The sequence below is a fragment of the Apaloderma vittatum genome, unplaced genomic scaffold (genome assembly GCF_000703405.1).
Source record: "Apaloderma vittatum isolate BGI_N311 unplaced genomic scaffold, ASM70340v1 scaffold3542, whole genome shotgun sequence".
In the NCBI taxonomy this organism is placed as follows: Eukaryota; Metazoa; Chordata; class Aves; order Trogoniformes; family Trogonidae; genus Apaloderma; species Apaloderma vittatum.
In genome coordinates this window covers 51,563-64,962 of record NW_009701719.1, presented here as the reverse complement: position 1 = coordinate 64,962, position 13,400 = coordinate 51,563, and the positions used below count along the sequence as shown (strand labels likewise).

Genomic DNA, 13,400 nt, shown 5'->3' with positions numbered 1-13,400 from the left:
TACCTGTCCAGCCCGTGTTTCCTACAATTTCAGTCCCCTGCCAGGCTCTTCAAGCTGTGGGAAGGAATGGTAATTCATTTGGTTTGCTACAGTTGAGCCAGAGCAGGATTTACTTCTCATTTTCCTGGACTATAAACAACATCACTGCCTCTGGAGAGTAAGGGTGGTGGTTTTCTACATCAGTCTGTCGTTAGGCCCTATTTATAAATGGGGAGAGTGAGAAAATACGCTTAAAAACATGCCAGCTTTAAAAATAAAACTGTGACCTAGTCAAAGAGTAAACATTAGGGAAAAATAAAAGCCTATTTTAAGAGATGGAAGCAGAGAGGCAGCAACAAAAATAACTAAAATAAATCCTATTACTGTGTACAGGAAGGTGTAAATCAGCAGCTCCCATCACTGACAGTTCAGAGATGCTGAGGACCTGGCTCAGCAGTGACAAAAAGAGAGAAGTGAAGAAAACACTGCGCGGGAAATAAAGGAAAGATGAGAAATTCACCTATTTGCACATGCGATAGATTATCCATAAACAAGATCATGGTTCTGACCAGATAAAAGAAATCAATGGCTTAGTGTTTGAACCTGATTTAAAACTGTACTGAGTGCCTGTCATTCTGCGTACCTCTTTGGAGCAGTAGCGTAACGTTTATTTTTCAGGTAGCCTTGTAACGTGAAGTTGCTCCGGGGGTGCGTTGAGAATAAAACAGCTTAAAAAGGGATTGGAAGCTTTTATCAGGGTGGACCTTTGAAAATTCGTCCCCTGGGAGGAACAGAGGGGCTGCTCATCTGTTCTGTCACTTAGGTGTGCTGCTTCTCCCTCCCCAGGTTGCCCGGTCACTATGAACAATGGCCCAGCTATACTACAAAAAGGTAAACTATTCACCGTACAGAGATCGGATCCCGTTGCAGATCGTGCGAGCAGAGGCAGAGCTCTCGGCGGAGGAGAAGGCCTACCTCAGCGCTGTGGAGAAGGGGGACTATGCCAGCGTGAAACATGCCTTGCAAGAGGCAGAGATCTACTACAACATCAACATTAACTGTATGGATCCTCTTGGTCGCAGTGCCCTTTTAATAGCCATAGAGAACGAAAACCTGGAGATCATGGAGCTGCTTTTGAGCCACAGCGTGTACGTGGGAGATGCTCTGCTGTACGCGATACGGAAAGAGGTGGTGGGAGCTGTGGAGCTGCTGCTGAATTACAGGAAGCCGAGTGGTGAAAAACAGGTCAGTCGAGTGTTCCAGTTCAGTTGGAAGCTGTTATCCTGCGTTAGGCAAGTGGCACTGCACAGAAAAGTCGTAAAACAAAGTCCTTAATGCGGGTCTTTTGCTTTACATGCCCGGAGTAGATGTCGGCAGTCCTGCTGGAATGATAAATTTCTAGTCTCAGCAAACATATTCTGCCTGACTTTACTCAGCATTTTCAGTTTCACTCAGTGTTCTTTTCAGTCTTACAGTGTGAACACACCGATTTATAGGCTGATTTATAGGCACGTACTTTGTAAAGGGATTTGGGGCTGTCTGAAATTATATTACGATCTATAAATACAGACTATTGCCATGCTGATGTACTGATATTAAGTGGAATTGCTTTTCATCAGTAAATCCTGAAAACACACAAGCTTATAAATAACTGTAAGCAAACAGTCTGCTAGGTTTCAGTACTCGACCACAGCACAGACAGATCATCTTGGTGTCCGTCTCCAGAGAGCTGGAGTTCAGAAATGTCGAGGCCGTGCGTAACGTCACAGCGTGAGCTAAGCTGCCGTATATCTGAGCAGTGAACAACTACGACTTGTAGGAAGGATCCTTAGCTATGAAGCCATCAGTGAGTTACATAAGCATCTTTGTGAAAACCCACAGTCTGAATCCTGTCACTTCAAGTGTCACATATCACACTGTCCCTTTTCTTTTTTTTTTTTTTTCTTTTTTTTCTTCTCTTCATTTGCAAGTGCTGCTGCTGCTAACTGGAACAGCTTATATACCTTACTGACCACTGACAATTTTTGTTCACTGCTTAGAAAGGAGCATTCAAAACTTAAATAAGCCTTATATGTCAAGCCTCATTTTGAAGTCTGCTTGAACGTGTCCTTCTGTGTGTGGAAGAAGAAAATGATTAATACTAGTCAGTCGTAGAAGAAAATGTTCTCAATGGTTGGTCCCCTTATTACGTAGCTTTTCAATAGTAATTTTTTGTAGCCAAAGCAAGCAATAAAGATCAACCCTGACAACATTCAAGAGTGCTCAGAATCTCTTCTATTGGACCTAAAAACTGAAACGTTAGCACTAGGTTTTAGTCTGACAACATGTAAATAGCAAAATTTGCACTATACGTGGTGAATGAGCTGTTATTTTTTCTCGTCTAGGAAGTTTGGCTGTCCTATAGGCCAAGAGGCCGGAAAGTAGAATAGAAGAAAGATTTTTCAGTAGCATGAGGAACTGCCAGTAATTATTTCAGGCTAATGACAAGTGATATCTTGAAATATCATGGAAAGCATGTGACAGGATTCATGCGAAATTTCTGTAAGATCTCTTGGACACCAAAACTTGCGTCCACTCAAATTTCCATCCTCGCTGGCTTAACCAGGCAGAGAGAGAGAGATCTGTGAAACAAGGTTGACTTACTGCAGCTGAAATTCAGCTCCAGTGCCTCTGCTGCAGCGATACATTTCAGAGTAGGTCTGGTTTCTTTTTCTTACTCTCTATGCCAGCGTGTAGCTCTCCTCCTGTAGGGAGGTTTGTATCTGCTGCAAAGTTTACAACTTGTGTGTGGGAGAAGAGATGCAGTGCCAGTTTCAGCTTTATTTACAAGGTTTGTTAAAAGACCAGATTTCATCAGTATGTTTTAGACTAGTCCTGGCTTGATGCGAGATCCTTTGTGCAAACTAGGATTAACTTCCCTGGCTGCGGTTCAAGCTTCTCTGTAGGCTGCAGGAAGTGTTTGCCGGAAGAGGCCTGAGGACTGGACTTCCATTTCGGCAGTGATGGTAATTAACATCTATTTCACGTACAGCAATATAACTTTAAATGGAATGAAGTGCTTAGTTAGGCAAAGTTGGGACAAAGTTAGTTAGTTTATCAAATCACAAAGATACTATAGGAGGGGTTTCTGACTGTAAGTTCCTGATATCGATACACATTCAGTAATTACCTCTGATAGAGCCTTTCTCAGAAAGCCCTTTGGGAATCTCATACCTAATTACTTCCAGAAAAAGCATCTGATAAAGCACAACTTTGCACTAATTAGCAACTTACACGTTCTGGAACATAGAGAAAATTTGCTTTTTTGGTTGAGTAGCAACAAAAGTTCACGCTTCACGGTTTCTGTCTTGCTGAGAAATTTGTAAGATAGTGTCACAGCATTTCTAATGTATAAAGTTCAGTATAATCTACTCATTAAATGTACACAAGGTTCAGTTTGCCTGAACAAACCAGTGCAAAGGCAGCTCCTTGACTCGTGTGAAACAGCCCGTTTCCAATTAGAGGCTGACCAGGCAAAGGTGCAGAAGCAGCAGCTTCTGATTGCTCTCTTAAACGTTCAGTATGTTGCCTTCATCCGAGTCTGGGGTCTGTGAAAACCTGTTAGTTCCCATTTTCCTGCTGTCTGCCTCCGAGAGATTATTTGACTCTCTACCAAAGTGTTGTTTCTCTCACTGCCAGGCATGCAGAGCTGTGCCTATTTGCGTCTGTTCACGTCAGCCCAGCTAATTGTTTTTTGCATCTCAAAGGCAGCTGAGCGGCATCGTTCAGCATAACCCATTTTACAGGCACGTAGCCCCACTCATTCCCATAACCTTACCATCCTTCTGCAATCCTGACCGCAAATGTTACAGGTTTTATTATGCCAGCTCTTGCGGGGTTACAGTGACAGTATCTAGTTAGCAAAGATAGATCCAAAAGAAGGTAGAAAACCACGAGCCCCTACAGACTTGACCTGCAAAGCGGTTTCGCTCACCAGCCACAGAGTCTCTAAAAGGTTCTGGGCGCTCCGTACCTCTCTTGAGAGCTGCCTGAGGGGAAGAGCTCTGCTTTTCCCCTGTATGATGACCTTTCCAGGGAGCAGAAGGGAAAAAAAAAAAAAAAAAAGAAAAATTTCAAATATAAGAAGTGCCCTTTGTTGCATTCCTTATGTAAGAAAACCAGGGTCTCGTTCATGATGTAAGGGACAGGATGAAGAGACGGGGTGGCAGAGATGCTCGTGTCCTGTTATTAAGTGAACACAGGCAGTCATTATTCTGCAGACCTTTGCCAGGCTGCTGTTTCAGCGCCATTTACTGCAAAGACCATGACAATGGCAGGGGCAAGTCATAGCCAGTAACTATAACAACACGCTTCTCCCGCACTGCAGCCGTGCGTGTAAGGGCTGTCTTGGGAGGGGAAGCAATGACTCTGTTTACATGTGGAGCGTATGAGAGCCAGGAGCGTGAACCATCTCTCTCTAAAGGCTGCTCCAAAGCACATGATAGATGAGTGTGCTGCACAGCGATGTGTTCAGGTAGATGATGTTTCCTTTTAGGTTTACCTCCAAGCAAGGTTCATGGGCTATTTTAAGAACTTAACATTTCTCCTCAGATCTCTTCTGCCCAGTCCTGACATCTCAGAGCCAGGGTTTTGGGTAGTGCTCTGTGAATCTCTTGACAAAGCGTTGGAGAAGACTTCCCTGGTTACAGCCAGAATATCTCTGTGGCTAAGCAAGCTCCAGCTGATTCAAAAGACACTGTCATCTCTGGGAGACTTGGGGTTCATCATGCTTCAAGCGTGTTCCTTTTGCAACCGTGAGAAGACCGTAGAGGTATGCTGGTGTGCTTCACTCCCAGCAGAGAGTAAAGCCCAGGTTCTTGAAGGATGGATTCTCTTCTTCAGCTAACTTCTCCTCAGACACGCCAACCACGCTCTGAGGTGCAGTGTGGTCCAGAGTGTGATGGAAAATGCCTGCGTGGTGGCCTCCCTGCCCCTGCAGCGTGCCTACGGTGGTCAGGCAGGCCACCACGCAGGCAGGAGCTTTGCTGACCTTGACAGGACGTGGTCCAGACCTTGCACAGCTCTAAGAGCTGAATTCTCAGGGAAATAACGGAAAATTCAATTATCTACTCAAAAAAGATCGATTAACAAAAGAGCTTTTTGAGTTCTGTGATTTTTGCAAGTTCACTTGTTATTTCCAAATGTTACATAATTCACTCCAGTTCATCCTCCAAGCTTATCTTTTTTGAAAAACCAAACAAAACCATGGCCAGTCACTTTGTATTGCTGATTAGTCACTTAAATCATAGTGTAGTTTGGTTTCCCCCGAACAGACAGACATTTGGAAAGCAAGCAGCTTAACAATGAATATTAAGAGGAACAACAAAACAAACTAATATTCATGGTACCTGGAGGGTATGCAAGTGTTACTGTTTGCACAAAGATTTGTAGTTGGTGAATATGTATTCTCCAGAAAATAAAAGTAAGCCTACTCCGGTGCTTTGATAGTTATTGTTTGCTTTTCAGGGCGGCAAAAAGGCTGATACCGTGCTGCACCGGGGCAGAAAAGTACTTCACGTGTACTGCAGGCTCTTCCACACGATGAGTGTTGCGTTATTTAAATAAGACAACAAACCACCGATTAAGCAGCAAAAGAGTGGGGCTGGTTCAGAAATAGTAAAAATCAGCACACGCAGGTGCAGCGTTGACTTGGGCCCTGAGTTCTGGAGCCAGGTGGCTCATCTCTTTTAGGGTAGGAGTGTCAAACTGCTAAGTTGTCCATGCACGGGACAGGTTCAATACTTAAAATAACAAAACAAGCCTTACTGTACTATTCTACAGGTAGACATCAAAACCAGAGATCTGGCTGGGGTCCTGGGGAGTTGGAATTGACAAGAAGCTTGAAATTACTTCTTTCATTTCTTTGATTCGGTACTACCATAGGAGAAAGGGAACATATATACATGAAGCCGGTTGAACAAATTTGCTCTTCCAGTAAAGTCTTCTGTCTTCCAGCCTATTCAGCCTTTGAGTTCTGATGTTCTTTTTCCCTAAAAGTCATGTCAGAAAATTTCTTTACTACACGAACATCAATACAGTTTTCAGCCAGGCTGGAGTCTGCACCTAAGCTGCACCAGCAAAGAGGAGGAAACGTATGTCTGAAAATTCTCAGCCCTACATATTTGATTCGCTTTCAGTTTGTCATGTGTAATAGCTGTATTCCCAGACATTTTGAAATGCACAGTTACTAGTGCAGCTTTCCCCTCTGACTCCAGATGAGGTCTTCAGGGGTGTTTTCCTTAATAGCCTCTCGTGTGAATGCTGCGAAGCGGTGCCGGTTTACAGATCTCGCAGAGAGTTTCTTGCCTTGCCACAGTGGATGTGTTTGCAGCACACCAGCCCCGGTCTGTGCCGACTGCTGAGCCCTCCTTCCGTTCTTTAAGAAACTGTGATCAGTTATCGGAGCTACTACACGTTCGTGGTGTAGCCATAAGCACCTTTACGGGTAGCTGTTTTCTTCACAACAATCAGAGCTGACATCAAATGTTTACATAAGGATGGTACTAGCATCTCTCTGGTATCTGCCAAAATTAGCAATTTGCTCATGGCAGATGGCTCCCAATTAATCTGGTTCACAGATGGGACTACAAATGCGATTCCTCGGTAATGAGAATAAAAAGAAGAGGGATCTCGGTGTTTATGACTGTGATTCAGTTTGTTTCGACGGTCCGAGAGCCTTCCTAATCAATGAGATCTCAACAGATACCTATCCATATGTCTTCCAAAAGAAAGAAAAAAATCAACCTGGAAAAATGTGGTTGTGAGGAGGAAACTGTAGAGAATAAAAGCCACATTTTCAGTCTTAGTTGCTAATCCTCAAATACCTGCTGGCGGAAGGTTGCTGCACTTGATAATATTAGTGGACTTGAAATCTGACCTCAAAAATCCTCCTTCAGAACTGCTGATGAGTGAAAAATCTGCCTTAAACTTTGTGTAAATATCATGGATCAACAGCTTGAAGACAATCTTTTGTGAACCAGAAATTATGTGTCTCATTACACCATTTTATTCTTGCCCAAATCTAGTAACTTTCTTGATAAAGCGTGGTTTAGCTTGATTTTCCTGCTCACCTAGGGTCCTGTATGCAGAGCCCAGGGCAAAGTTTAGCTCTCACCACCAACGGCCCTCGCTTTCTGCTTTTTCTTGCCGATATATTAGATATCCAAGCTCACTGCAAGCATTGTCAGCCCTGTGCTATCCCTGACAGAACATTTTAAGTCAAAGGAAGCAGATCAGTTGTCGAATATCTCACAACATAAAAGCTAGATTCTGCAGGCAGGCAGGAGAAGAGAAGCTGGTGGTCCTCGTGCCCCGGGCTTAAGCGGTTACTGTGGGTCTGTCTCACCTGCAAAGAAGCTTTGCTTACGTGGTGATAATCGATGTTCTAGGTACGCTCTAGGTTTTTCTGAAACGTGAGAGTGGCAGCAAGGGTGGAGTGTTAAAAAGGTGGGGAGTACAACAGACTGATCAGAGCAAGCCCAAGGTACCATCAGATACGTGTGGCCCTTCTGCAGTGTTAACCGGCGCCTACCAGCAGCATTTCTCTTCTTCCAGCTGATTCAGGAAGGTGTTGCTGAAACCTGGCTCCCTGGTTCTAGAAAATCTATAGGCGTGACCGGTTCTGGCCGAGTTCTTGCTGTTGAGAATCGTAGCAGAGAGGGTAACGGGCAGATTGGAATGACTCGGTACAGACACCGTGCCCTTCTGCGTGACTCAGACCAGCCTCTTCCATGTCCACATGGGAGATCCAAGAGGAAAAGGGAAGGCTGAACCTGGTTAGATACACTCTGAGCAAGAGCAAGTTCTGAAGAACAGAGTTGAGAGAAACTGTCTGCAAGTTCTCAATGTGAAAATATCTGAAAGGCACAATAAGGAAGAAAGATGGTGTCTGAAAACAGAAAACTAACTGCCACTGCTCCAAAGCCTAATGGCTCTGCTAGCATCCAAGCTTTTCATTATTTTTATTGATGCAGTAATAATTCACAGCTATAGTTAACATGCCTTTGACATTGGCGGCTGCCTTCGAAATGAATTCCATCTAATTAAACTAACAACAGAGAAATCAAAGACCACTTCAGTTAATGATTACGTTTCGCTGGGTGTTTCTTTGCTCCCTCCTCGCTGCCTTCCTCCCCAAATAATCTTCAATCTATAAGAAGGAGGTGCGAGGCAAAACGAGGAACTCTGGTGTTACGTCACACAGACCTAATGAGTAGCATCATGGCTACAGCTCGCAGGCTACTACACATCAGAAGGTGGCAAATAAATCACTGGCTCCTCCTGGGCCCACGTAAAGTCTGTTATTAGCTCCTAGGAGAGCTGGGGAGGGCAGGCCAAGAACTCCATCACAGCGCCCACAAACATGTCACACCTGGAGTTTAGCATATGGACAGGTGAAGTCAGGAATGTGTTGTTGCATGAGATGCTTCCCAGGAAATTACCTCTTTTCATTTGAGGGAGCGAGCTTAGCACCGGCCTGCAACCAAAACGCAGTACGGTGTATTTTTCAGTCAGGAGTGCCGAGTGCGTGCACAAATTCCAGGCTCCTCTAAAGCAAAGCTCTGGGATCTATAAAGAACCGCAGGATGGTTTGTTAGGAGACACCCAGTCTCGTATGGCTGTTGAAGAGTTGTGCTTGGGTTTGCACCTTTATGGCTTCTTTGTCCTTGCAATGGGCAGGCTCTTGGTGGCAACAAGGAGAGCAGGGGAAACAAAAAGGCACAATATTTTCCCGGTTATCTCTTAGAGCAAGGGAGCGCTGTAATCCAAGAGCTGTGCTCTGTCCTTCCCTTGGGAGAACACGGAAAACCGCTCGAGCCCGCAAGAGGCTCAGGGTCACGCGCGTGGCTGGTGCTTAGTTCGTGGCGGTGCGAGAGGGCTCGTGTGCTCCACTTAAACACTCTTCAGGCAGACAGATGATGAGTTAGAGGCAGGCTCTGAAGCATGAGAAGCATCTCATTAGCTTAGATGCTTTTGAACTACCTCACGTTAGAAATAACAAAGGAAGCCGCTGCCTAAGTGGTAATAAAAGGAAGATCACAACCGCACAGATTGTATTCTCCTGTGAGCCCCTGCCAGCTGCCTAGATGGTCACTTCTTTCCTATCGCAAGCTCTGGGGTCTTTTTGGAAGCCACAGCATCTTCTTGGGTAGTATAATGACAGTGCCAGAAGCACAGTTTAATAGTCGAAACAGGGAGAATCGCAGCCTCCTGCTTTGTGAGCGTCAAGACGTGTTTTGTGCAAGATCAGGCAGTGCTGGGCTGGCACCAGATGCAGTCACTCGCTCCTCTCTGTGGTGTCTTATGATCAAATCCCATTCTTCTCTGTTTTTAAAGGAATGTGACTGAATAGGAACACAAACCCACCTCTCCCAAGCAAAAAACTCTTGTTAGCAACATATGACCTCATCTAAACTTAATGAAATATCTCTCCTCCGCACACAGTAATAAACTGCAGGAAATAGGGACATTGTATGTACGAAGATGACATAAAAGGCTATAGATAGCCTGATTATTAGTCTATATTAGCACATCTTGTCCTTGTTACCACTAAGAATAGAAGACACATAGAGACGAGATAAAATGAATTAAGCAGCTGGACAACTCTTCCCTCCCAGAATAAATCCTGGGAAATATTAGAAAAATAGTAGCTGTAACAAACCAAATATTATCTTAAAAGCAGAGCCTGCAAATTTCCAGCTAACCACGGATTGTGTTTCAACATGCTTAAGGTCAGGGAAAGGCTTATCTATAAAGAAATGAAGAAATATCTACGGCACAGTGATGTTTCAAGGCCTTTAGGGTAGTTAACAGATTTACAGGACTGGATGAAATAAGCTCTTAACAAAATTGGTTTCCAAACTTTAAGACAACAGTAAAAATTGTTAGGTTTTTAGCCTTCTTTGTTACCCAGAACTGCTGCTCCCATCACAGAATCACTCTTAAATTGGTAAGGAAGAGAGGTAAAAAAAAATGAACAAACAGCATTTTATATCTCCAAATGGGGGAAAAAAACAATGACAACCAAAAAAACCCCAAAAAATCTGCTTGAGGCATACATGAACTGTGCAAACTTCAGGAGACAATTCAATTTACTCTCACTTCAGCTCGATTTACACCCGAGTTGGTACCGGAGGTCTCAGGAACCAGGTCTAGCAAGAAGCAGGGAATCTCTGCATCCTGGCAAGGCTTTGGTAGATCCAGAACATGCTGAGAGCCAGGGACTGACGTCACTCAAATCACTTTTTCCTCTTGCAGCTTCGTTAACGTCTGGATTTGTAACAGTCCCAAACTTTTGTCCCTTTTTTTTTTTTTTAAAAAGCTAACGCCAGGCTATGTAAGTGCATGGTAAACCCAAGATTCATTTAATAGTTGGTCGTCTCACAGATGTAACGTGACACAACGTGTAAGTTGTGACTGCGATGAACTTCTCAACCATTCTTACACAGATGAGAAATCATAACCAGGAGAGGGTGCAATCGCTCATGGTCTGTCTTATCCAAAATGACAGGCACTGGTCAGCCCCGCATCCTGCTGGATTCAGTAGTTTGTAGCTGGAGCAAGGGACAGGAATTCAGGGCAAAGCTGCCCTCAGGACTGCACTTCATTTAAATACAAGAGGTTCAAGCACACGCAAACTCTTCAGCAGCGTCCCTCAGCGGCTTGGAGAACGAACTCTGCACTGACTGCGCTCTTTCTTCATTTCAGCACCAAGTGCCTCATCTTATTTCCTCCGCTTGCATCAGAAGGAGGAAGGTGGCTTAGAAGAGAGAGTGCTTCGTCTGGAATAAGTTGCCACAGGCCATGTAAATGCGTATTTGCAAAATCTTTTCCTTCTGAAGGCTTTTCTCTGGATTCCTCTTTTCTAATCCCCAACCAAAGAGAAGTTATTATGTAGCATCAGCCCACAAACGGTGACATCTTTTGACAATCATTCTGGCCCTGCTGCATTTCCTGAACACATGGCTGAGCACAAGCAGCTCTGATGCAGTTATGCCACTGTCAAATGCACTAGGTTTCAGTTTAGCTCTGAAAACTAATCCCTTGGGTCCACCTCCATTTTTAAGCACACAGATAAGCAGTGAAATTAAAGCTTGAAGAACATAGGTAGAGCAGATGTAGCCATATTTTGCTTTTGGTTATTGGTTGCAGAGAAAAAAGTTTAGTTATACAGGTATCACAAATCTAGTTTTTCACGTTATTTCAGTAGTAACGCATTGTGTCATGCTTTTCTTAATTGAATATACCTATTTCAGTGTTAATATGTACCATCTGGTAACCTCCTCGCAGCATTTGGCTTGCTACAAGGCACTAAAAGGTACTAATTTTCTCTGTTTCGCACTATCAGCCTGAAAGAGCAGAGACTTGATTTGGCTTTACAGGCCTGCAAGCCACAAAGTAGGTTTTTGGACCAAAAGGAGTCTTTTCTTCAGCTGGATATTCTGGGACAGCTGTATTAAAATCTGCAGAATACTTCAGTAACAACCACAGAGCTTGCCCAGAACCACATCTACAACCCACACGTGCTTTATGCCAGAGCGATGAACTTGTTCACAGCCAGTACAAAAGCCCTTGGAGTACATTCCTCTTTTTGTTATCAGTTTGTGTTGTTCATTACCATTATTTACCAAATTACATCATTTCACTCAATGAATTGCTCTTTAGAGAAAAACCAACCTCCCTATTAACACAGACACAGTCATCGCTCTGATACAAGATGTCTCTCAGGGCATCTCTGATTAAGATGCTGAGTTATTCAAACCCACAGCACCACATCACCTAAACTAAATGCTTAAATTTATAGAAGCAGGTAACATTTTTCTCCGTAGTCCCACATCAGGAAACAAATGAAGTTCTGTCAGAGAAAGAATTTGTTTATGGGTTTAGGCAAGGAGCGGGATTCAATTGGTCACGTCAGTCACAATGTGTAGTTTTTTCCTCAGGACCCTTTTGCTGGTCCTGTGGCTGAGCTGCAGTCTAACAGCATTGACTCTGTCTCTTGTGCTCGATTTATAGAGCTGCAGCCAGAAGTAACGCAGGAACACGATTCTGAACCAAATCAAAGCCACTGTTAAAGCTCCCCCTGACCGCTGAGCCTCCCGCTAAATTGATGTGGTACAAAAATCTCCAGTTTCAAGTGACAGAAATTGGCAGTGCTTGTTACTGCACTTTCCCCCTAGGGCCGCATGCAGAAAAACGAACTAGAAACAGGGAGTCCTCACGCAATAAATTACCCAAGTTCCCATTTCTCTAAGTGTTACATTTGAAGTTTGTCAGTGAGGTCGCACAAGTTTGTTTTGTTTAGTAAGACATTGTTTTGACAACTAGAAAACCTTTTGTAACATAGAGTTGTATCAAAAAGCTAAGCAAGCTGAAAATATTCAGTTTGTCGTGGTCACACTTACGATTTATTGTGCCGGTCCAGGTGAGGATCTAGTTAATGAAATGGAAACGGCTTGAAAATGAAGCAATTCCACCGGTAATAGGTAAAAGCATTGTTAGTTACTTTCAAGCAAGAAGTTGCAGCGCTTGCAATGCCAGGCAGGTTCTGTGTGATTCTGTGATGTGTATTTAGACTGCCTCTGGCCCACGAAGCTTACAATTAGACTAACAAAGCTAAGAAAGTACAGGATTTACTTTGCTTTGCGCTTCCTAGATACTCTCTTTTTAGTTGAGGTCTGAAGCACGGAAGGGTTATCTGGGGAGTCTGCAGCTCTGCGCACCGGTAAAAGCGAACACTGAGGAGAGACCCGAACGCAAAGGGAGACTGTCTGGTAGGGTTACCAGAACAAAATCAGGAGGACTGTCAAAACAGAGGGGCAGAAGAGCAAGAGACATGGAGACAGAAACAGAAAACCACTCCCAAGTAGTCATTAGAAGAGCCAGACTCTTCCCTCAGAGTTCAAGATTTTACACTCAAGTGGCAAGTTCCTTTGCTGCACAACAGCTTTTTTTCACCTTGTTGTCCTTTTTTATCTGCATAGAAGGATGGTGGATGCTGGAGAAACACTACAGCTTGCTCTGAAATCTAGCGTTTAAACCTGGGTATTAGCTCCCACGGTCCATAAAAGGCAGGAGATGCATTCCTGTTTGGCTGAGGAGCGTGCTTTCGAGCTGGATGGCCTCAGCCTCCCGGTTTGCTGGACTTCAGTTCATGGTGCAGAGCAGTCTTGGAGCACGCCAAGAGCTGAGTTACTTTTGCACAACCCCAAACCCGAGGGTGTGCTCCAGGGGCACTGGGATACCTGAATAAACTGAGTCCAAAGTAAAACTCCTAAAAGACCTACAAGAAGGCCCTCGGGTGTTCAGTGCAGGTGTGGTTTTACTCCGTAGTTCTGCTCCTCTTACCCTGTTCAAACTCCTTACGTAAGCAGAGATCCCTG

The 13,400-nt window shown here is 44.1% G+C and overlaps 1 protein-coding gene across 1 annotated transcript in view; it reads left to right on the top strand.

Moving 5' to 3' along the window:
• Window positions 1–846: 846 nt before the first annotated feature.
• LOC104281283 (short transient receptor potential channel 5) overlaps window positions 847–13,400 on the top strand; it is a 60,094-nt gene continuing 47,540 nt past the window's right edge. The window contains exon 1 of the mRNA XM_009879228.1: window positions 847–1,224. Within this exon, the coding sequence (XP_009877530.1) occupies window positions 847–1,224 (378 nt within the window). The remainder of the gene's footprint in view (window positions 1,225–13,400) is intronic.